Source organism: Podarcis erhardii (genome assembly GCF_964252035.2).
Source record: "Podarcis erhardii genome assembly, chromosome: 10".
Taxonomy (NCBI): Eukaryota; Metazoa; Chordata; class Lepidosauria; order Squamata; family Lacertidae; genus Podarcis; species Podarcis erhardii.
Window position 1 is genome coordinate 34,573,152 of NC_138500.1, and position 24,800 is coordinate 34,597,951.

Sequence of the window (24,800 nt, forward strand, 5' to 3'; positions counted from 1 at the left end):
CGCTTCCCCCAGCACCGCTTTCTGCTGGAATCGGCGTTTGGCGGACGGCGGGATCCCGTGGGCTTTTGTTTCGCTTTGAAAGAGAGGAGACTGCGTGGTTTTGTTGGGTTGAAGGCTCGGGCCTGAGCATCAAGGCGGGCGCTTCTCTGCAACCGCGAGTTGGAACCTTCCTTACTGTTAAGGGGAAATGCATCGTTTTAAGCACACGTTTCGAGATTGTAAGGATCCCAGATGCCGCAACAAACTTGCCGACCACCCAGCCAAGGATCTACCTGCCATTAGCACACATGGTGTTATTACTTCATCCAGATCTGTCAGCAGGCACTCTATGGACTCTAATCGTTGTTACTTTATTATTATTATTATTATTATTATTATTAGCCAGTTTGCTCGCTCTCTGGGAGAATGTACTTTCCTGCCTTGTTGTACGATCCTTTCTCTTCACGCCCACCGATATATTCCATTGTTATATGAGTATAGCATTCCCCACCCGCCCTCAAGGCCAGAAAAATAACATCAGTCGCACAGGTGCAAGGGGTTTCTAAGTCAGCATCCATGTGTGTCTGTCCACTCCTGGAATTTTAAACTGAAATGACAGCAAAGCAACATCTTAAGACGTCTGTGAAACAGCACAACAGCAGCTGTCATTGCTTTCCTTGTAAAATTGCTACACATTTTTTTGTATGCGTGCATCCTATTGAACGTTAGCGAGGCGTGCTTCGTGGTCACCCATAAATCATATTCATTATTTTTACGTTTTAAATTCTATTTGTTTTCTATAGTAAAGCAGCAAGGGAGAATTGTTCTTCCTCAGCATTTATTTCTTTGCTGCCAGGGACGTGCTACGTGTAGTGTAGTAACTGCTCAAGATGGCCAAAGCAGTTCTAAAGCAGCTCGGTCTTTGGGGAAAAGGTGGTAGCTTGTATACCCCAAAATACTACTTCGGGGTCAGACCACGTTGCCCCACTGCAAGCTGGTATTTGAAAGTCTTCACTCAAGAGGGCGCCTTACAAACTCTCCGGCATAGTACTGTAATCTGTTTACATGTGGATCCACCACTCGCCTTTTCCCTCCCAAATGCAACTTAAGCCCTATCTTGGGTGGACTGGGCGCGAGCTACACGTGTCAGGTGTTTCATCCGCTAGGCACGTGCAGAGGAAGTGACCCGGTTTAAAGGAGACACCCAGCGCGTACAAACGCTTTCTTCCAGCATTCACAACATCCGGTCTAAATTGGGTTGCGTTTACACGGAGATACTGAAAGGGACGGCCACCTGCCTCATGCCCGTGTGAACACAGCGCTGCACCAGAAACACATGCAGGCGGTACTTAACTATGGGTGTATCAAGAGTAAACAACTTCCGTTCCATGTACAGTATTAAGCGACACACGAGTAAATACTGTTTGCTGCCCGGTACTTTAATACCCCCTCACTCAGCTTCACCCACTTTCCCAAATCTCCGTCCCCGCTTCGCCTCTTTCCCCTTTTCTGCCGCTCCCCCGTTTTTCTTTCCCGCGTTTTTGTTGCCCTTTTCCAGCCCCGCTACCAGAACGGCCGGCTCGACACCGGAGCTTTACTATTGGCTGCTGGAGATGCCTCCTGCGCTCTGATTGGCTATGCGCCTCTCGGCTAGCGCTAGGGCGAGGGGATAGAGCGGGAAGGCGCGCGGAGGGGCGCGTGCTGCGAAAGCTGCGCTGCTGGCTGCTAGCTTGGCGCAAGGTGAGCTGGAGGAGCAGGCGCCGCCTGAAAAGCATCCTTCGCGTGAGGCATCTTCTGCAAAGAGGCGTGCAGCGTCTTCCTCTCGTATCCCAGGGCCGAGTCTGCAAAGGGGCAGAGGGAGGCTGGGGGCATAAAATAGGGAAAGGAGCTGGCTCCCCTAAAGCAGAGCAATGTCTAGGGGGGAAGGCGGTGAAATGTAGTGGAGAAACGGGCGGGGCAGGTAGGGGGGGTTGTAGATATTTTTCAGCAGCAGCGCCGTGGTTAGAGAGACAGCAAATTCCTCCCCCCCCCCCTTGAAGTCAGTTGGGAAAGTGGGTTTTTTTAAAATAATGGAAAGGCTGGTTTGAGACAGCAACGAACTAGTTGAAATTTGCTGTCAGTATTCTGTCTATATGAACTGCAGCTCTCCAGGGTTTTAGAAAAATTCCCAGTGCCCGCTGGTTGATGCCAGAAATCCTGGGAGCTTTTGAAGTAAGGCAGGTGGTCTGCTACCACTGAGCTACGGCCTTCCCCAAATCTTAAAAACACTTTTCTTCTAAATACCAGTTTACTCAGATGTAAGTCTGTATTTGAAAAATGTCACAGTGGGTTTAAATGTGCTCTTGAAAATGCCAAGTGGGAGGGATCAATCCTGTGGTCACTCATTGTCAACTATATATTGCTGTGGAGGAGAATAAGAAATGCACTGACACGTAATTAACAGGTGATACCAGACTGCTATGTAACTATCAAGAGCCTTTCCACTCAAGATTTGCAGAACTTGGCAGGAGTCTGCAGCACTGTTTGTTTAATTCAAAATATCAAAAATGAATGATTTGCTTCTGTTGTATAAAATCTCTAAGTGCTGTTTGGAGCACAGTCCTTATTCCTTTCTATATATATTTACAGAACTAAATATTTTTGGCGGCAAAGGAAGGAATAAGCCATGAGCCACACCTCAGTTACAGCTGGTTTTATCCTAGGATCTCAGTAGGATTGGAGGGATGTAATATATGCTCTGTGTTGCAAAAAGGGTCTGTGCAAGCCTCTTGCACTGTTCTTGAATGCAAAATAAATGTGCACCCCAATCCCAAACATATTTATTTGGAACTAAGTAAGTCCCACAGAATCAAATCAGATGTCCAGTCAGACATAAACATGCAGAATTTCAGCCTTAAAGGATCTGGCAGAGATTTGTCAAGAGGATGTCTGACTAAAACAGCGGACCTATTACTTGTGGGTAATAGGGTAACCATTTTCTACCTGACCACAATTCTGTTTCTTCAACAGCAGCTTGACATACCGGTACAGTGTCAAACCACACAACAGTTTTCTTGTCAGTTTACCTCTGGACCGGCCCTGGTGTTTCCTGAACCAATTTGATGTAGTGGTTAAGAATGCCAGACTAAGTACAAATCCCTGTGTAGGCATGTTGCTAACTTGTAAGTGTAATTTACTTCTCTGAAACAGCAGCTAGGTTGGTAAAGCTGTGCTGGATGAATTTTGTCAGGTAGAGTTTTGTGTGACTCAATGCTCTGCAAAAATATTAAAAATTCATGAACATAAAAAATTAGGTACAGTATTGTCTCTTCTACTCCCAGACTTGCTGGTTTTCAGTATATGTACAGTGGTACCTTGGGTTACAGACACTTCAGGTTACAGACTCCACTAACCCAGAAATAGTACCTCAGGTTAAGAACTTTGCTTCAGGATAACAGAAATCGTGCTCTGGCAGCGGGAGGCCCCATTAGCTAAAGTGGTACCTCAGATTAAGAACAGTTTCAGGTTAAGAACGGACCTCCAGAACGAATTAAGTTCTTAACCCAAGGTACCGCTGTAAAAGATTGTGTTGTTGTTTTCCCCATAGGTGAACTCCACCTGCAGGCTGACATGGTGAAATGCAGACATATAAGTTTGCCACCTTATCTACTGTTTTTAATAACTGGGCTTCTGTGCTGGGAAAAGTGTCATCTGCTAAATTTATTTGTGTCGGGTTTCTTTTCTTCAGAGGACATGAACAGGGCCTAGGAACGCTAATGGATAACTAGGACTCAGAGCTGTCTTTAAGGATTAACAGAGGCTAGCAAGAGACCATTGGTTTGGTCAGCCCAAGTTAAAATGAAAGCCTGACCTAGGTCACTTTCAGATTGAGCATTAATCTTGATTTGTTTTTACAGGTTTGCAGGGGGCTATTTATCAAGCATTTGTTCTGATTTGTTGTGGGGAGGTTATACAACATCCCACACTTTCCAGTGCGTTTACAATTTCCTTATCACAAAAGTCCAGTTGTGGGAGGAAAACAGGTTTGTTGCACAAGAGCTCGAAATCATATTTAATTACACAACCTGAATTTGCTGGTTTGAAAATGCTTTGAAATGGGCTGCTTTAAAAATAAAACCCACATTTTGTCTTGACATGCATTCCTATTTTGGGCTTTACTTCGGATACTCTTTGCACTTCCTATTGTATTTTATTTTTCTGGCTGGGGCTTCTTTTCTTTATTACATGGATATAGATTACCTACAGTGACTTTCTGATCATTTTAGCATTTAGCAGGCATTAACAAGGTAAGGAGTGCTGGGGCTCATGTTGCTTAAAATCAGTTTGCTTTGTTGCACTCGCCACTGCTGATATTAAGCTGTTTTTTAAGCAGTGGAATGACATTGCCTTACAGCTTTTGATGGAGACATCTGGAAATTGTAGCACGCCATATGCTAGAGTGACTTCTAAGTATCGTACACATCTGCAGGATCCAAAGTCGCAAGGGGGGAAAAGACGGTTGTCTCAGGCACGCAACAGAGCTACCTTGGCAGGACTTTTCAACAACCTGCGAGAAACAGTATATTCTCAGCAAGATAACTCCACATCAAAGGTATAGAAATAACTCAGATTCAGCACCTATGGGCCCATCTGCACTGTTTTTAAAACACTGTTGTTCCTCTTTAAACAGTCATGGCTTTCCCCAAGGACTCCTGGGAACTAGTTTGTTTCCAGGAGTGCTGTGAATTGTTAGACTCCAGTTCTCCTCATAGAACTACAGTTTCTGGGAAGAGAGGTTGTCTGTTAAGCCACTCTGAGAATGATAGCTCTTGGAGGAGAATGTTGGCTTCTGAATCCATCTTTTGTTTATGTGTTTTGAGGAATACAACGAAGGGTCGAAACAATCTGCATGAAAGGCCATTCATTTCCTGACGTGGTGGGTATTTATTTACTGTGCTGTCTTCCTTTGCTTTTCATAATCCATTGTACAGTTTTTGAAGTCTTCAGATGGATGTTTAGCCAGCAACAAGAAGACGATCAGAAAAATCTAAGGCATATTAAAATGTTAATCTGTTCAGAACACAGATAGATTGGGCCTGTTCTCTGTTTTTGTTTAGTGTCAGGTTTTATGCAAGGCTAAGAATTATATCCAGGAGCTGGAGAAAACCTTGGAAAACTTGCTGAAGATGAAAGGTATCGTACCAGCACCATGAGACCTCGTTTAAATATGCAAAACCTTTCCCCTGACTTTTTCAGTAGGAAAATGTACTAGGCAGACATGACTAAAGAGGTAAACTGTCCCTGCAGATGGCTGAGGTTCTTGTTCCTTCTGACATACCATCCTGAGCCTGGTTCTTCTTACAAATAGTAGGTGAGGTGGTAAACCTACGTCTTCAACTAGGGATGTTGGAGAATTCTAATGGAAACAGAAGCAGAAATCAATCCAGCAATTACAATTGGTATTCACTTCTTTTTAGTCTGCAACTACCTAATTAATGACCTAATTTTAAACATTGTTCTGACTTTTCCTTTACATTGAAATGAATGGCCTAGGAAGGATTACATCATTCATTATTCCATGCCAGGGTCTCATTCTAGCTCACACCTCCTGCCCCCTGCAATTTATTATTGAGCTTGCACTCAAAGATGAACTATGTGATTAAGTCATATGTATTCTGTCCCTCAGTGTGTTTCAGTAAATGCAGAAGGCGTGCTAGATTTGGACTGGAGAGACCTCAATTTTAATCTTTGCTCAGGCTTGAAGATTACAAATTATCCTTTGGTGATGTCACTTTTTCCCCAGGCTGTCTTGCCTCTTCCTTTCCCCCCATCTGACCCACTGGTAGTGGCTCTCCGGAGGCTTGGGCAGAGTTCTTTTCTCATCCCCTGTGCTACCTGCTCCTTTCATGCTGGGGACTGAGCCTTCTGCATGGCCCCTTCCAAAATAAAGTTGTGGGATTTTTCTGTGATCCCTCATAGGCCCTGTCTTCTCTGGCTTGCTAACTTGATTGTATTTCCTTCTGGAATTTACAGTTCTAGTGCTTATTTCATTTTTCTCTGCTTTCCCCTTGGTTTTTACATTGTGATATATAGTGTGGTTTTTTATTGTAAGGTGTTTTGAGCATTAAAAAAATAGGATGAGGATTTAAAAAATATATCTTGTTGGTAACTTATGAAGCCATTTACCCACATCATTTCCTTGAAATGGGCCTGGTGTGAGAGAGCTTCAAAATGTGCCATTCTTCTGGCAACAGAGGCTTTAAATCTGGAGGATGGCCATCCATCGAGCTTGGAGGAAGTAAAGGAAGAATATGTCAAAATGTACTTCAACAATCACAGGTAAGTCACCGAAAAATATAGATGTACTGAATTTGTCCCCTTTAAGCAACTCAGAAAACTTTTTTTGCAAGCTTCAGGAGGATAAACTGCTTCTGCCTTGTGAGTTGTGTATGTACACACAGTTTCAGGCTATAGAAACAAACAAGAAGCAAAATTATTGCAGAGCAGGCTGAGCCAACCCTTAAAAGCAGCTCATTTTGTAGCATCGTATCAGTCCCACACCCAAACTCCTCTTACATTTGCTTTTCTCTGCCAATGTAGTCCTTTTCTTAACATGATTTGGGTAGCCTGGTAAGTTATTTGGGGGGAAAAGTAGCTGCTCACAATAAAAGCTTGTGTCCAATTAAGTTTTACTCAGAGCAGACCTATTGAAGTTAACAAACTAAAATTAGCTAGGGTGATTCATTTCAGTGGGTCCACTGTGACTGGATAAAATCCACAGTCAGTCAATCTCTCATCCCCTAAATATTTTCTAGCTTTCCTTTTCTTGCTTCTAGTACTGCTTCATCCCCTCCTTCAAATTCTGCGAGTCAGAGTGGCGCTACTGTCTGGTACGTGATTCAGGAACACGAAAAGACCTCGGTAGGGGAGGATGTGACTTTGAGGCTGACGCAGTCGCCAGCTGCCTCTTCTCCTGACCTCATGGAGTTTGAGCGGTATGTGAAGCTTTTCCGTTGTTTCTCCCTTTGGAACAACCCACCGGCTAACGTTACAGAGGACGGAGTCCTTGCCTGATACAAGAAAGACACCAATAGCTGCAGGATAGGGTGATTTCTGTGGGTCTGACTTCTGCCCTCATAGGACTCCCTAACGTGAGAAACTGTACCCTGTGGAAATCCTGCTGGAGTGATTGGTTACCTTTGTATAGGGGAAATTATTGGGTTGTCTTTGTTCTTATGTATTTTGCATTTTTTATATTGTCATTGTTATATTTTATGCTGTTAGCCACCCTGAGATCTATAGGTATAGGGCGGTATACAAGTTTAATTAATAATGGCAATAATATAGTCCCTGACACTTTTGCACTGGCATACGTAACATAGGAAGGCCACAGGAAAGCAGCTCCATTTGTCACAGAGCTTTGCAGCTTTTAGAAAATTCTTTTCCCCTGTGAAATAGAGGAAATGTTTGCTCACATCTAACATAGTCAACAGAATAGCTTAAATGGCCTGAGCACTGTAGAACACACCCACCCAATATATATATATATATCTCCCCCGTACAAGCTTGGGATAATGTTTTGTTCATACAAATGACAAGCTGAAACCTAGCTTGATGCACATTTGTGATGACTTATCTTCTATTGCTGCTTTTCTTAAGTATTATATGCCATAATGTTATAATTCTGCACTATAATTCTGCAATTCTCTTTTGAGGGTCAGGCTGAAATAGAGGTGTCAATCCAGCTTGGCCAGCAGGTGGCGCAAGCCTGCTTCTCTCATACACTTTATTGTGGCCTTTTCTAACTAACAGATACTGAGTTCTTGGCCTGTGCGCAAAAGTTTTAGCCAGCAAAATAAGTACTTTACTCCTTACAAAACGTATACAACTCCTTTTGTGGTTTCTGCTCCCTCCCTTCCCACCTTCAGTGATACTCCTTAGAGCAAGTCTGACCAGGTCTGTCACGACAACAGTGAATAACTGGCTGTTGCTGTGCAATAATAGGCCAAGCACACGTGTCCCCTTTATGTTACTGATTCTCCTCCAGTAATTGGTTCTGTAATCAGATGTGACACAGTTGTGACCTTCCCTTTTAGTGGTTGGTTAGCTCAGCTGGTAGAGCATGAGAAACTTAATCTCTGGGTCATGAGTTCGAACGTTGTGCGAAAGATTCCTACATTCCTGGGGGTTGGACTAGATGACCCTTGGGGTCCCTTCCAACTTTGGGTCTATGTACTATGGTAGATAGTTGGGCAACACAATAAATCAACTCATTCTCTCGCCCCTCCCATCCACCCACCTACCCTAATTCATAATTTAGGGGAACTTCCAGTGAGTTAACAGGTGTAATAGACTACTGAATAGGGTGACATGTTTAACACAGCTGAAAACAAGACCATATATGTTCAGTCACCAGGAGAAATGCAGGGTGATTCCCTGGCTTGATACCTTCGTGTACAAAGAGAAGGGCCCATTGCTATGTTGGTGGCTCACTTGTGCATGCAGAACGTCTGTCCCAGGTTCAGACCTTGGTTAACTCCATTTAAAAGAAGAAGAAAAGGGTTCAGATAGCAGGAAAGAGCACTCTCTGCTTGATCCTCCTGGAAATCTATTAACCATTAGAACAGACCATAATCTGACCTGGGACAAGGCAGCTTCCTAAATTGTGCAACCTTCTCATGGCTACTACTGAATATATGAGTCACAAAAGGGACCACCTGGTTGGTCTCTGCACTATTGGATGCTATCCAGACCACATTCTGAAAGCCGTCTCCTTTCCTCTCTTATCTAGATACTTACATTTTTACAAACAGACAGTAGACCTGCTGGTAGATAATGGGGTTGTGAGCCCTGAAGACGTTACTCTTCCTGTGGTGTCCACAGCCGTTTCCCACCTGTGGCAGGGCCTCCCTGAAGAGAGGAGGGACGGTGTCCTGCAGTACTGTAATCAGAGGCAGAATTTCATCACTGAGGTCAAGATGGCTTCCCAAGAGCCTCCTTGTACTGAGGGCAGTGTGAGGGACAGCGGAGCTAGTCAGGAAGCCAGCGGTTCGCTAGTATCCACACCAGAGGAGGTGAGAACGAATCACTCTTAAGGTAGGATTCAAGCTTCAGAGTTCTAACCAGGACTGGCTCTAAGGTTGAAGTGGCCCCAGGCAAAGCGCCTTTGGCACTGTGGGTTAAACCACAGAGCCTAGGACTTGCTGTTCAGAAGGTCGGCGGTTTGAATCCCCGCGACGGGGTGAGCTCCCGTTGCTCGGTCCCTGCTCCTGCCAACCTAGCAGTTCGAAAGCATGTCAGAGTGCAAGTAGATAAATAGGTACCGCTCCAGCGGGAAGGTAAATGGCGTTTCCGTGCGCTGCTCTGGTTTGCCAGAAGCGGCTTAGTCATGCTGGCCACATGACCCGGAAGCTGTACACCGGCTCCCTTGGCCAATTTAGCGAGATGAGCGCCGCAACCCCAGAGTCGGCCACGACTGGACCTAATGGTCAGGGGTCCCTTTACCTTTTTATTCTCCACCTGTAGTGTCTGCAAGAAGCAGGGCCTCCCTCTGACAGCAGGTAGTAGGCAGGTAGTAGTGTCTTAACCAGTGTGCTCTAAAAAGGGCAGGCAGCTGATCCAACTGACTGTTTTATTTCGCTGTATGGGATTTATAGCCAGTCTTGCACCATAATGTCCCAGGGCATTGCTTATCAATGAAACAGCAATCACACCAGGCACGCCTTACCCGTAGAGGCTCGGGGCGCCAGTTTCTGGAGGGTGCCAGGCGAGAGTCCGGGGAACACGGAATGAGTGAGCGAGGGTGCGTGCGCCGCTCCCCCCAAGCGTCAGCTCGGTTTTTTCCCTTTTAACCTGCAGGTGCCGAATTCTGCAGGGTGCCAGAAGGCTAAAAGGGGGGAAACCAAGCCAACGCTTGGGAGTGGCGCAAAGCGCGCTTGGCGCAGGTCTGCGCGCTTGGTGTGCTGCCTGCCGTGGCCACCGTGGCACGAAGCGAGTGGCCAGCTGAGCCAGGAGGTGCTGTGTCCAGCCTCCACCTCTTCCCTGCCGGAGGAGCCGCCCTCCAGCCGCTGCCCGCTTTCTCCAGCCCTAAAAAAAGGGAAAGGCGGGGGCACCAGAGGGATGTTTGCACCATGGTGCCGGATATGCTTAAGACGGCCCTGAATCACACACTACATAAGTAAATAGTCAATAAAATAAACAGTGTCAAAACAATACCAAAGCAGGCAATAAACAATTTCAGGCGAATGGCTTGTTAAAATCCTCAGCCCACTCCCAAATGCTGGAGCACAGCGCCTCCAAAGAAGGATCAGTCTAGCAAATCACTTTCAGTGTTTTACTGACACCGTTTTATTGTTCTCTTTTGTTGCTTTTTTCATTCTATGTATCACCCTGCTATGACAGGCAGTTTTACAAATAATAAATGAATGAATACATTGTGGTAAATTAAAATAGCGGCTTGACTGAGCTGCTCAATGCTACGGGCAGCATTTAACTTGGATTAATAAATAAATAAATCTCATGAAACGGAAATCGGGGAGGACAGGCATCAGCAGTGGGCCCTGATGGGGTGTTAAAAGATTCTAGGTTCTGACACTTGCCCTGGCTCCTAATCTTCAAGAATGCTGGCACACACCCCAAAAGTGTAGGGGAGGTGTAATGACCTATTTTAAAATCACTAGGATGAATTATAAACTCAGAACTCAGGTCCTGGGAATAATTGGCAGGAGTCATTAGACGGGTGAGGAAAAATTACAGGTAAGGCAGCACCTGTTTCCAACAAAAGTTGTAAACTTGAGGTTCTCAGCTAAAGTGACCATCTTGAAATGAAGGAAGAAAAATGTTGAGCCCCTCCAGACATAAACAGAACAGTGACTCGGCAGGCAAGCAAAACTCACTCATGGAGGTCAGCAATCAAAGCAAGCAGTAGCACCAGCCCCATGTAATTTGAATGGGTGGGTGGGTTTACAAATATAAATTTTATGAAATAAATGAATAAAATAAGCAACAAGAGACACATGTGTTAGCAAAAATACAAAAGATTGCAGAATTAAATCTCGACAAGGTTGAGCTGTCAATATGAATAATTAAGGTTAATATTTATATCAGGGGTCGGCAACGTGCAGCCCATGAGCCAGATGCGGCCCACGAAGACCGTTTTACCAGCCCACAAGCTGCCCCTGAACCGAACTGCCCACTCAGTGAGTCCCCCGCGCACTGTGCTAAACCGACGCAGTGTGGGAACTCGCCGAGTGGTGCCCATAATTGCGTCTGCCCATGTCTAGACTCCAAAAATCGCTTCTGCGCAGGTGCGACTTCCGGCGTCGCGCTGTGCCAGTCCAGCCCACAGACGATCTCTGTGGGAGTGATCCGGCCCATGGCCGGTAAACCTTGCCAACCCCTGATTTATATGAATGAAATGAATACCGTGTGTGTGTGTGTATCTCTGTGCTTCCATAGAGTAAATGTACAAATTCCGTGCAGAGGTACAGTTCATGAGACTTTGTGATGTTACTAGCCAATCTACCAATCATATTCCTCATATTTTATCTATTGGCTTGATTTCAACCATCACGGCTAACCAACTAGTCAGTCTAATCAAGCAGCAAAACTTCATGCACTGCCACTTAATCAGTTCTGCTGAGGCAATATCATTGCTTTGCAAAATCTCCCTTCATATAAAGAGAATAACCATACCCTGTGGGAGTTCTCTATGCAGTGTTGCTACTGAAAGTGTAAAAGCACATCTCAGGTTGCGACAGTGGCTTGGTTGATCTGTTATGCTAAGCCAAACCATGGCTTAGTAGAAACAGGAATGTGCAGCCTCCCAAGGAAGAGAGATTAGATGTTTTGCTCTTCCCCCAATGTTTTGCTGTGCTAGGCTTAGCTAAGGTAATAGGTTAGCTTAGTGTGCCATCCAAGCCTGGGATTGTGACTGAGGAAAGGTGGAATATAAATGTTTTAAATAAATAAATCAGTAGGAGAGAGAAACCTATGTTATGTTAGCGTCTGAGACATTAGTTGTTGTGATTAACTCAATATTCCTTGAGCCATGAAGAAGGCCAGGGATGAGGAACCTGCAGCCCTTCAGATGTTCCTGGACTCCCACTTCTCATCACCCCTAGTCAGTATTCAGGAATGATGGGAGTTGGAGTCCGTCAACATCTGGAGGGCCACAGGTTCCCCATCTCTCCTCGCCTTCACACTTGAGGAATCTTGGTTACAACTAGGCTAAAACAGAAACATAAAACACAGATACAGTTCACATGCTGCAGATACATTCACTGTGTTATAGAAAGGTGGTTTAAACCCAGTTATGTGCACACAGCAGAGTTGGATCTGGAATCCAGATGATGCAGTTTAGTACAATGCTAGAAAAGGATGGAGCCACCAGCACGATCCCTACCTTTCACTGAAGCTGTTGTGAATAACTGACCCAGATTCAAGGGTTACAGAGAATTAAAAAGTGACGCTCACAGTGAAACTAGCTGGCTTCTGTCCCACACTTTTTGTTAATTATGGCCAACTCTTATAAAACCAGGAAACAAAACACGACCTATTCTAATAATAGCCTGTGTTTTTTTAAGAGATAAAAACTAGATTTTTAAAGAGATGATTGACACTAAAAGCTTTATTGCTCCTGAGTTCCAAGTCCCTTCCTTCCATGTTTGTCCATCTGCATTCCTTTGTCATGCAGAATTGTGAGGTGTGTGTTTTTGTTAGATATAGTGCTTCGCAGAATACCTTCCCATGGTGGTGGTGTTGTTGTGAGTGGCATAGTGTTCAAACAAGACACTAACACCATATCTAGCTGAGAGTTAGTATCCAAAATGCCATCTCTCTCTTTTTTTAGATCCTCTTTGAAGATGCATTCGATGTGGCAACTAGCTTCCTGGATAGAAATGAAACCCAAGAAATGTCCAGCCAAAGGTAATAGGCTCAGTTCTGTGAACTTCCAAGATCATGGGTCGGCAAACTAAGGCTCAGGGGCCAAATCTGGCCCAGTTGCCTTCTGGATCCGGCCCGGGAATCGCTGTGTGGATTGGTGTGGGGATTCTGATTGTTCGGGCTGCGCCATTCCCCCCCCCCCCACACCACGGCAGCGCCTCCTCCCTCCCTCCTCCTGGCTTATCCCTGTCCTGCCTAGAGGAGGAAGGGGGCTGGGCTTTGTTGAACCGCAGTTGGCTGAGCGCCATTTTTAGCAGCCCCTCTCTGGAGCCAGCCCTTTCACGCCGCTCATCCGCCTCCACCAGCCCCTGCCGCTTGCAAGGCACAGGTAAGCAGCCACTGGGGCTTGTCCGGTGCTGTGGAGAAGGGAGGGGGTTCCCAAAATATAGTCTGGCCCCCCACAAGGTTTGCTGACCCCTGGCCAAGATCATAGCATAAATCACTATTTCACTCCACAACCACCACCTCTCCTTAACAATGCTTTGTAGGTTGGTGGAAAATCTTCCTTTTTAAAGGCGGCTCTGGATTATAAATGGTTGTTTTATTGAAATGGTTAGTAGCTGTCTCTGTATATCATCCTATTGCTGCTGTATTCTGGGATGTCTTTTCTTTTTGGCTGCTGTTTTAGTGTTATTTTTAAGTGATGTTTTAAAAATGCTAGCTCATGGCTTTATTTCTGTTGTTAGCTGCCAACCTCTAGTAGGGAAACACACAATACAAATGTTTTAAATGAATGAATGAATGAATGAATGAATGGTTGGGTGAGAGAGAGAACCCTATTTTGTTAGCGCCTGAAGCATTAGTTGGTGTGACTGGCCAATTTATTCATTAGTTAGAAACTAAAACATTTCCTGATCATCCATTGTGTAAATATATAGTTAGCTCTGCTGCTAATGATTATGTATGGATGTGGATTGTGTTAGTAAGGTAGACTCCCTTTAATTGGCATGACAGCAGAAACACAAGGTAGGTTTCTTTAGGTTATACTTCCTAACAGGATGCGGGTGGCGCTCTGGGTTAAACCACTGACCCTAGGACTTGCCGATCAGATCCCTGTTCCTGCCAACTAGCAGTTTGAAAGCACGTCAAAGTGCAAGTAGATAAATAGGTACCGCTCCAGAAGCAGCTTAGTCATGCTGGCCAAATGACCCGGAAGCTGTAAAGCCAGTAAAGCGAGATGAGCACCACAATCCCAGAGTCAGCCACAACTGGACCTAATGGTCATGGGTCCCTTTACCTTTACTTATGACACCTAACAGTTGGTGATCATCAAATTCAGTGTCCATATTGAAAGGGAACCATTGATTTTTCTTAATTTTCCCTTTCCTTCTCCAGGGTAGATAGAGGTCTCACTATAATCTCTTCTTCTGTTTGTAGCTCAGCATTCACAGGCTGTACTTCAGAAAGCCAAGAGGATTACCATCACCTCTACCTGCAGATCATCAGCTTCTTGAAGAGCCTGTTTTTTGCTAACACACAACCATCCCAGGTAGGACTTTGCAAAGTGCTTGTTATAAGGCTGCCCACCCCACCTCCACACCCCAAATATAAACTTGCAGGTAATGTTAGGACCGCCTGTTGTGTTCACTGCAAGTAGGTTAAATTAATGCACCATTTGAAGGCCTTTTTCAGAATGTCTTGCATATATTTCAAAGCTAATTGGGTGCAACAACAATTTTCACTTCACATTTGCCTGTTTGTCTCTCAGGCAGTTTTTCAATTGTAACATGAGGGTATACCTAACTGCTCTTGGCGATTCAGGTCATGGGTGAACTGGGCTTTCACAGGGGCAGGTGCCCTATTACAGAACTACTTTCCCCAGGGTGCAGCATTTGCCTGTAGTGTGCTTGTTGTTGTGGAAGTCCAAACTGTCTGTGTTTGATACATCAATAGCAGACTCATATAATCTGGATGTAGATCTTCTATACAGTATAGCCCAAACAGCAGCATCTATGCACAAGACAGTTCATTTAAGACTGAGCCTGCTGAGGAAGGAAAACAGAAAATGAGGAAGGGGGAATAGAGCCGAGAATCCTGGAGAGGAGCACCGCTGGCTGGTACTCTGAGCAGCTGCACTGTATACACTATAACATTTTGTGTCCTTGCTGTGAATCCTTCTTTTCTATCTGGCTTAATGCAGCAGGAACCAAAGAGGAGGCAGAAGCCAGCACCAGCTTGGCAAGATACTTCCAAGTACCCCAGGGAGAAGCAGCAGCTTGGGGGTGCAGGAAGTAGTGGGACAAAATATTCATAAGGCTGAGAAGGGAAGAGAAAAGAAGCTGTGAGGAGCAAATGCCCTGTGCAGTGAGATTAATGATTATGGGTCTCTAGATGTTTTTGGACTACAACTCCCATCACTAGTAGCTAGCAGGACCAGCGGTTGGGGATGATGGGATTTATAGTCCAAATACAGCTGGAGTCCCAAGTTTGAAAAGCCCTGGATTAGAGCATAGAAGCAGTACAGATGGATGATAAAAGCCATCTCCTCTGGACAGGAGATCCTGGGAGCTGTAGTTCTGTAAAGGGGGCCTGGGTATCCTGAGTAAATCTCAGCACCCTCAACAGACTAAAATTATGTGACTCACCTGCAGGCTGGTGATGACTAAGACTGTCCATCCCAGTCCAACTCAATCATAACAGCAAGAGAGAGATAACTGCAAAGTTTAATTGGGCAGGAATAGCAGGTTTCTAGTTGAGAGATGTTGAGCTGAACAGGAAGAAGTAGGAGGACTTGTTTCCTTTTTTTTTAAAGAAGCAGTGGCGCCCAGTTTCTTTTTTACATAACTGCAGGAGAATACGCATCAATGAAGAGAAATGTGCAGCTAGGATAACTGGTTTCAGCCACAGCTTTTGTCCTTGCTTAATGACATCCATTAAATGCTTCACATTATCCCTAGAGACCAGGATGCGGTGTCAACACAAAGTTCTTCAGGGCTGGGCACATGCATTAAAGTCTGTGACACTATTATCTCTGAACAATATAAGAAGGGCTGCTTGTAATAATACTGTGTGTATCCTATACTTACGACAGCAACAAATCACACAGTTTTCCATCAGTGTGGAGCAGGTAGAGAAGGCCGAACTGCAATGATAAAAAAACTTAGAACTGCTTTTTGTTTTTAAGAAAGAGGCTGAAACTCTAGAATGTTGAAAGGTGGCTGTCATGATGTGGCACACCGTGATGAAACTTTACAGAACTATGAATCGTCGAGGGAGAGCAAACAGAGTAAAAAATACTCGTTCTCAAAATACTAGAACTTGGGGCCATTCACCAAAATTGCTTTAGCACCCATTGCCTAGGCATTCCATGTCTAGAGTTAGTATGGTTCAGATTAACAAGGTTTGGCTATTTCTGTTGTACTTTGCTGGGTTAAATGGACATTTGCTCTTATCCTTCCAGGCAGTTTGAACTGCATCCTTTTTCTTTCTGCTTTTGTGGCACCCTTTCTACTTTTGAAGGAAAAGGTATTGTTCCGTTTAAAGCAAGAAATGGCTAGCAGAGCTCTTGTTCTTTCTCCTTGAAAGCCCAGCTAGCTTAACATTTACTTCACCTCCACAAAGCTGCCATGTGTGGGTTGGGTAGAAGTGAATTAATGACAGGTGTGCCCATCAAAATCAACAATTATAGACATTTTGCTGAGTGCCAGACTTTGAGCTGCTCCATCCAATGAATCAGTTTGTCCCAGAGCTCACTCTTTTAAAATCAAATAACGGGAACATTTAAACTCCATTGGTATGTGGGAAGGGGGCACCCCGTCGGAATTGAGTGACTAGATTTTGCTAGTCAAAACAAAATAAAAAAATTCCTTCCAGTAGCACCTTAAAGACCAACTAAGTTCTTGGTATGAGCTTTCGTGTGCATGCACACTTCTTCAGATACACTGAAACAGAAGTCACCAGACCCTTCTATTTTGCTAGGATAGGGATGGGAGATCTGCAGACCTTCCAATGTTATTGGACACCCAGCTTCCATCAGCTGGTCCGGGCCGGATGAGGATTGGATCCTGACCCCATCTGGAGGGCCCAAGCCAGCTACCCCTGTTCTAGAGAAAGAATATTCATTTACCTGTTTTGCCAATGCCATTCACTGCTAATAAGAGCTTTATCTCTCTCCCCCTGCATATGTTTGACAGGAAGAGGTTCTCCAGCTGGATTATGAGACTGTGATGCTGAGATGCACAGAGACATTTGATGACGAAGATTTGTAAATTAAGATGGTTCTATTAAGCATGTGCGGGGCGGGGTCCTAATTGTTACTTAATGACACCCCTCAGCCTATGCCACCATGAGAAGAGATGCTGCTTCAATTCCTTGGTGTTCATCATGTTTAAACGAGTTCTGTTTGTTTCTACTACATAATTCTTCATCGGTTAAATTATTTGTACTTTTTACATGTATTGCAGTTTGATATTTATAAAGTTGAATTTTTTAAAAAAGAAGTACGTCTGAAATTTGGTGCTGAGAAGTGCAAAACAAGACATGTTGGGAAGAAATAGCCACCATTTCTACTCATAGCATATAGTGCGATGGAACAACTCCCCTCTGGAGAAAGGTTGCAGCATTTGGAACTTTTTAGTTTAGAGAAAACAGGGAGCATGACAGAACCTGGTAAGATTGTGGGAGGCATGGAGAAAGTGGTTAGAGAAAAGTTTTTCTCCTTAAAACACTGGAACTTGGGGACATCCAATATTGGAAGATTCAGAACAGATAAAACAAAGCACTTCTTCACACAGTGCATAGCAAAACCATGGAACTCATTCCCACAGCAAGCAGGGATGGCCACCAACTCAGATGACTTTAATTCGTGGAGGATCTGCTATGGATGGCTACTAGCCATGATGGCTGTGCTGTGCCCCCACAGAGGCAGTAATACCAGTTTCTGGAAACCACAGGAGGGGAGAGTGCTCTTAGCTCTCACATCAATGCGACTTCAGTTTGTTTTTGCTAGTGCACACACCAGGGGTGTTGACGGCTGGGGATGTCTACCCAAAGGTGTCCACATGTTGAGTATAGACAAATCAGGCAACACATTAAACTGCAGCATCTTACAGCCAAGTATAGGATACATATGCAGTAAGCAGGTGTGTGAACACAGCCTCAGGGAGGCAGCAAATTTCCTACACATGTATGCAAGCTGCAGTGAATATGCTGCCTGATTTCAGCAAAGACGCAATATTTGAAAACCAGCTGCTATCAATATCTGCAAATGTCAGGGATGGTGGTAGTTGAGTGACATCCAAAGGGCACTAGTCTGGGGAATACTGGATCCATCTTCATTAGGAAGATAGCAAAATATGGGATGGTTTTCTGCCAAGTAAAAACACTTAACAAAGAAAAAAATCATGATTGATTTATTTTTCAGTACAGAGTTTGCTTGTGTACAGAGCATTTTTTTCATACAAGATTGTCAAATCCACAATATAGGATAATCCGTTTTAATGGCACATTGAGAAGGTGAAATTAAAAGCACACAAATTGGGTGGGGTAGAGCTTGTTAATACAGGGTTAACACTTCACCCACAGTGCTGTATACAAAAAGTGATTTGAAGTGGTAAAAAGTGTCACCCAACTAAGTTTTAATCTCTTAATTACACGGTTGGTTAAATCTGCACACTAGCATGAGGATAAAATAATCGCTTTGAAGAAAAATGCTTGTCTTCAAAATTTAGATAATGTGCACAGCAGATGCCATCTTAGGAGAGATGATGGCTTGAGTCCTTGCTTCCCAAGAATAGAACAGAGTTCATGTGCACAGAACAAGGCTTTCCTGCATGGGCATAGCCAGAATTTTTGTGGGGGAGGCAGGCTTTTGTTGAAGGGGCAGAACCTCTGATTTATATTGATTTTAATTATGGGGGCAGCTGCCATCCTGCACCCCCCCATATTTCCTGCATCGGCACCCCCCCCCCCAGATCTGCTCCTTAGGATTGATAGACCCTTGAAAATGGCCTGGACTTTGGTCAGAGGGCTGTCGACGGAGGCAGCTTTGACAGAAACCACCCTCTCCCACCCCCTTAAAAGAAAGGAGGAGCAACTTGGGAGCCAAGGATTTGTCTTGTGTGCGAGAGAGGATGAGTGCTGTACCCAAGATGCTTTTATGTGCCACCCAAGGTGTTTTGCAAATACTTCTATTAAAAAATAAAATCAACCCAGTAGCACATTTTGAACTTTTAAGAGGTACAGTAAATTAAAAATACCTGCATGTAACCAACTGGCTTACTGTGTAGAATGGGAGCTTCTGATCCATATGTGACTCGTGGCCCTCATTCAAAAGTGCACACATGCAACAGCTAGCCTTGTAAGCAGTAGGGACTTCATGTATCTGTTCTGCATGTGGTAGAACGGAATCCTTTCTTCCATCCTCCAGCTGAGCTGACAGATTGCATCTGCTGTTCCTGGAGCAGACCAGAGAATCCACACCTGCAGTTTCCCATTAGCCAATGGTTGATAGACATCGTGGTTCAATAACAATTGGAGGGCCACAAATTCAGCCACCCCTGAACTAAGCATATGTAAGCAAAATCCCATGGCAGAGTCAGGACAACTGAACACATGGAGCAAGCGTATATCATTACAAATACAATCTTATGCAAGACCTTGTGTAGGGCATCTTAAGTGGCTGATACTGAGAAACCACATAAAAACACCCATGTAAGAGCAAAGGATAGAAAGGTAGGCAGGAAACATACTCAGTCACAGCCCATGCTGATGTTATTGCTTATCAGACACCACCACACAGTGGGAGAAGAATGGGGCACGCACAGTGCAGCCTTGTGACTAACACAAACAAACTCTTGTCAAAAGAGCAATTAAAATACTTTTGTCTGCGGCTCAGGTGTAGTAGGATAATTTGTGTACAGCTCTTGCTCAGTAAAATGCACAAGTGTTTTCAGGTAAATACCAAGTGAGTGTAGGTGGGATTGTGAAAGCCGGGACATGGGGAGAAATTGAGGAAGGATCAGCAAAGTGGAAACGGAGAGCTGTGCACAGATAGGAGGCAACGGCAAAAGAGCTCTGTAGTATGAACAGATAGGCAGAAATGGAAAGAAACAACACACAAGTGTAAAGGAAATTCATCCTGTCTGGCCTAAAAATACCCGATATGTATTTGGGGCATATTTTGAGCAAGGAGAATTTCTACAAAAACAGAAATAGAGAACGGCCCTAAGAATTTGGCAGAGGCACACAGTTTTATTTGTGCATCAACACTGTATAGGAGAGTCATCCCAGCAGTCACCAGAATGAAACTTGGCTTTCCAAAAGTTTTTTTTCAAAAAAGGTGAATGTGAATGCCCTAGTCATAGTTTACCACAATTAAAGCTTTGTTTATCTTAGACAGAAGGCCCTTTGGGATAATGCCAACAGTAAACCTAAGAGGTCTCTTGTTATATACACACAGGAAGATGATCAAGAGTCCATCCCTGAGGAAAGTTTATTGAATCCTTCCTTTAGGATAGATTTAAAATACAAAGTACAACATTTTATGAATATAATCAAAATCAAGCATATCTTGTTCTGTGTGGCTTCTCACATGGAAGTCACTGACTTCCATGAAAGCCTAAAAGCAGCTTAGAACTATTTTATAGACTTTGGAAGCCCCAGTTTAACTCAGGAGCCTGTTATAGCAAACAACACAAGTGTTGTTGAGCTACAACTCCCGATGTTACTGACCACTGGCCATGTTGAGCAAAGGCTAATGGAGTCCAACAACATTTGACGGCCCACAGGTTCCCCATACTTATGGACTCAACAAAGCCGAAGACAAAAAGGTGTGGGAGCAACAAAGTATTGTGACACACACATTAAGCAGTCTGGCCAACTGCACATGATCAGAGACAAAAGCTGAGGCTGGATTTAAGGAGGCCTAGGACAGCAGCTTTTCTCCTTGGAACTAGCTTGTCTAGTTACTCAGAAACTCAAGAACCACGGATTCAATTTTCAGGAAAAGAGTTTCCCATGGTAGAAAGGAGAACAAATTCTTGTATTGGGTGCTGATGGGCTCCCTAGCCAGGCTGTCCCTCAAACTGGCACTGTATTCTCGCAGCAGAGAAATTGGCACACATAGCCAGTTTGCATTGTTAGCAAATTATGGAGTCGTTTGCCAGAACTTAGTCTCTTGCTACAGCCACAATCTCGTTGATAAGAAACCAGAAAAAGGAAGATGTTGCTTCAGTGGCTTAGCAAGTCAAGTTTGTTTACTGATGCAGTCTTATATTCTCGTGTCGATGTTTATTTCTGTGTCTTTTTCTGAATTAAATTTGCTTTTATTCTCCTGTGCATAATTATTGCGCTCCTTTGCATTGTTTCTGGCTGGCCGCTTTGGGCACATTGGGAGGTACTGAAACCAGTCAGCAGCACAGAACTTAGAACCTATTCCGAAGGGTAGATCATAGACGTCCGAGGTGTTCACACTATCGTCAGATTCCTCCTTATAACCCTCTTTCCATGCCAGGAGTCCCCGCTCTTCCAAGCTCCCTACCAAAGGAAAACAGAATAGTTAGCAGAGACTAGTAGAAAAAGGCATCCTATAGAATAACAAAGTGATTTCGTGTCATCGGTAAGCATAAGCCTCTTGTGCCACAAAAAGTATGAATCTCACATAAACACAAACATGACAGTCATTTTAGAGTATAAGAAAAAAATAGAAGCCATTCACAATAAGCATCAGTTCTTGCAAGACAACTTCCCAGTTATAACAAAAATATGAAAAGCGTCAGGAATGTAACTCTCAGACCCTTTTTGTATATGGGCAAAATGCAATGCATGGTGTAATGACTGAAGTACACTGAATATGTTATGAACACAGCTCTGTCATGCTAATTGCCACTATAAACCTGTAAAGTGGTTTTGACTGTGACTTTCTGCTACAAAAAGCAAAACTTGGGTGCAGTTTTGCCCTCAGAGCCCACAAGGCTTGCTCTAAAAAGAAACCTCCCTGATCCCAATCTGTGTAGCGGCCACACCCTCGGCCTCCTCAAATCAAAACGCTGAGGACAATTGTACTGCATCAGCAGAGTGCTTTCAGGGACATCACAGCACCTGACACAGGTGCAGCTACACAGCTGCAAAAGCCTGGCAAGGCCTGCCAATGTTTCCCGCCATTTTCTCCCCAGACTAGTGATCTGAGAGGCACCAGGTGGCTGAGTATAGCTGCCATTTTAATTTCCCACAATGCCCCTGTCATAGCATTGCTCTAGGATACTCCCCACCCTCACGGCTACTGTTGACATTCATGATCCACTACAGAAAGTTATCTGGGTGGGGTGGCAGTGGCCAAATAAGACGCTGAAAGCAGGTTAAAAGGTAAAGGTAAAGGTACCCCTGCCCGTACGGGCCAGTCGTGTCCGACTCTAGGGTTGTGCGCTCATCTCACTTAAGAGGCCAGGAGCCAGCGCTGTCCGAAGACACTTCCGGGTCACGTGGCCAGCGTGACGAAGCTGCTCTGGCGAGCCAGCACCAGCACAGCACACGGAAATGCCATTCCCGCTATAAAGCGGTACCTATTTATCTACTTGCACTTGCACTTAGGGGTGCTTTCGAACTGCTAGGTGGGCAGGAGCTGGGACCGAAAGACGGGAACTCACCCTGCCGCAGGGATTCGAACCGCCGACCATACGATCAGCAAGTCCTAGGCACTGAGGTTTTACCCACAGCGCCACCCGCGTCCTGAAAGCAGGTTAGTTGGTCACAAAAATACCTTCCCATTTTGCCTCCTCTCCCATGTTCTACAAATGTCAGAAACTTACTCTTAAAAATATATATGAAAGCTTGAAATCTGCGGAATATTGTTCATCCAGGGGCCAGAGGACAGGGATTGACTGCCCTAACGATGGACACCCCATGACCACACAAAAGTCCCCACCCCTCAAACCTGGAGTTGACTCCTTTAAATTTTACTCCAGCTGTGTTGAGAGCTGCTCTCTTGTAGGGTAACTTTTAAATGACCCAACCAAGCATTGGGAAGCCAACTGCATGATTAGTTTCCCCCAAGGAATTAGCACTCTGCTCCCAATGTGTTGTTGACTCAGTGGTCAGGGCCTATGCCTGCATGTGGTTTAAACATGACCTAGCCACGCCAGAGCCTCTCATGGAAAAACAGGTTCTCCTCTGTTAAGCTAATGTTTTGAGAGCTCCAGCGTTGCTGATTCAGAGGCTGTGGCTAGAAAGCTAAAGATCTCTGTGTTTTTAAGGCCATCAGGACTGGATCTCAGATTTATTCTGAAAATGACCTGGGGCCCCAAAACTCTGGCAACCAAAGGCAGCCATACCTGTGAAACGAACACTGGAATATAGTCAGGGAAGCTGGGATATTATTGTAATTCCTACCTGGAATAGTGTTATCGAGGATAAAGCCCAGGAATCCCCCAACAAACATGCCTGTGGTGAGCAGCACATTGATTACTTGGTCCAGTTGTTGAATTCCTAGAAACAAAATCCACTTGTCAAACAAACAAGCCAAACAAATGAGAAACCCCAACAAGTCCCTACAGCTCATGATGGAAGTCTTTTTTAAAAAGTGTTGTTTTCGTTCTGAGTTCAAAAGTGTATATTTACCTCAATATTCTGTCCAACAAACAATACTCTGTTTAACAGACAGATGCCCTGGAACTGGGCACAACAGGGAAGCTATCACATAATTGCAAACATCACCCTGCACTCAATCCACATTCTCAACTCTGCAACTCAAGCATAAAGGTAAAGGGACCCCTGACCATTAGGTCCAGTCATGGCCAACTCTGGGGTTGCGGCGCTCATCTTGCTTTATTGGCCAAGGGAGCCAGCGTACAGCTTCTGGGTCATGTGGCCAGCATGACTAAGCCACTTCTGGTGAACCAGAGCAGTGCACGGAAACGCCGTTTACCTTCCCACCAGAGCGGTACCTATTTATCTACTTGCACTTTGACATGCTTTCAAACTGCTAGCATATCAGCCCTCAAAATAGAGATATCCATCTCATGTTGCTAAATCTCCCATATCTGATAATATAAAGACTGTGCTTTGAACTACGGCCTTTCGTTGTACAATGCAAATTACCCAAACAGCAGTCATTGATCCAAGTATCTTCACTGTATAGAATCAACACAACTAACCATATCTAAGAAGATACTTGTCCAGCTTTCTCTTCAGAAACTCTAATAGTGATACTAACTATAAACACAAGATAGAATGCTGTCATAAACCTAGTTCAGGTGCTCTAAACCCGTCATGGGGTGAGGGATGAGCATGTTACCCTGTCCTCCTGTTGGCATTCCTGTCCACGGGTTGGAAGGATAAACTGTGCAACAGGGAGCCCTTTTCTACTTGTGCAGGCTCCTCTTGCTTTTAAGATTTGTGAATTTTCAGGGTTTCACATCATGTGAGGAACCTACACAATTAGAACAGGTTCCAGGTTCACACCTACGATGAGGCATAGTGACACAGCTTCTTCAGGTGGCAGCTGCTGAAGTAGGGGGAGTGGCCAGAGCTGTGAGTGGCGTGTGGCCTGCCCTGCACCCCCTATGCTAGCCTACTGCCCTCAAGTGGAGTGGAAGGCATTGTCCTTTCACCAGTATTGGAATAAGATTCAATAACCAGTCCAATTGGCTCCTGTATGTGCCCTGGGGGAGGGTGCCATCTTGACTTTTGCCTCAGGCAGCAAAATGCCTTGAGCCAGTCCAGACAGGCTCCCTGCTTCAGAGGATATCCCTCCAACTTGTCAAGAGTGACAGAGATGCGAATAGGTGCAGGAATGAGGTGAGGAGGGGGAGCTAGCACACTTATCCCCCTTCTCCCATATCAGATGAAAGGTTGAATGCCTGAAGATAACAGCTACTCTAAATTTAGTCTTATTTTTTCCTCTTAATATTATTAATATTGGCTTTCCTTTTGTATTTTATTATATTATTTGATTGCAATAA

At 44.6% G+C, this 24,800-nt stretch overlaps 2 protein-coding genes across 9 annotated transcripts in view; one reads left to right on the top strand and one right to left on the bottom strand.

Annotated features, from left to right (window-relative positions):
• Positions 1–115: 115 nt before the first annotated feature.
• Positions 116–17,330, top strand: STRA8 (stimulated by retinoic acid 8). 7 transcript variants are annotated; one of them, XM_081878632.1, is made up of 10 exons: positions 1,745–1,761; positions 2,608–2,688; positions 4,373–4,570; positions 5,076–5,151; positions 6,213–6,297; positions 6,795–6,953; positions 8,750–9,032; positions 12,809–12,885; positions 14,281–14,392; positions 17,037–17,330. In XM_081878632.1, the coding sequence occupies exons 3-10, from the start codon at positions 4,379–4,381 to the stop codon at positions 17,109–17,111; spliced, it is 1,059 nt and encodes a 352-aa protein (XP_081734758.1). In that variant the 5' UTR covers positions 1,745–1,761; positions 2,608–2,688; positions 4,373–4,378; the 3' UTR covers positions 17,112–17,330. The 7 variants fall into 7 exon arrangements, with proteins under 7 accessions (XP_081734762.1, XP_081734756.1, XP_081734760.1 ...); XM_081878636.1 differs by lacking the exons at positions 1,745–1,761; positions 2,608–2,688 and adding an exon at positions 116–218; XM_081878630.1 differs by lacking the exons at positions 1,745–1,761; positions 2,608–2,688 and adding an exon at positions 1,628–1,719.
• Positions 17,331–18,238: 908 nt separating this feature from the next.
• The window catches only part of LOC309351595 (solute carrier family 23 member 1-like), a 47,994-nt gene continuing 41,432 nt past the window's right edge, over positions 18,239–24,800 (bottom strand). For both annotated transcript variants that reach the window (XM_081879369.1, XM_081879368.1), the window contains exons 12-13: positions 23,230–23,325; positions 18,239–21,378 (exon numbers count right to left, since the gene is read on the bottom strand). In XM_081879369.1, coding sequence (XP_081735495.1) covers positions 21,113–21,378; positions 23,230–23,325 — 362 coding nt within the window. In that variant the 3' untranslated portion in view covers positions 18,239–21,112. The remainder of the gene's footprint in view (positions 21,379–23,229; positions 23,326–24,800) is intronic.

Excerpts from the sequence above, each read along its gene's own strand:
- STRA8 (XM_081878636.1), top strand. The coding sequence starts at position 4,379 with ATGGAGACATCTGGAAATTGTAGCACGCCATATGCTAGAGTGACTTCT. Across the intron at positions 4,571-5,075 it reads AAGATAACTCCACATCAAAG|TGTCAGGTTTTATGCAAGGC; the intron begins GTATAGAAATAA and ends GTTTTTGTTTAG. Across the intron at positions 14,393-17,036 it reads CTAACACACAACCATCCCAG|GAAGAGGTTCTCCAGCTGGA; the intron begins GTAGGACTTTGC and ends TATGTTTGACAG.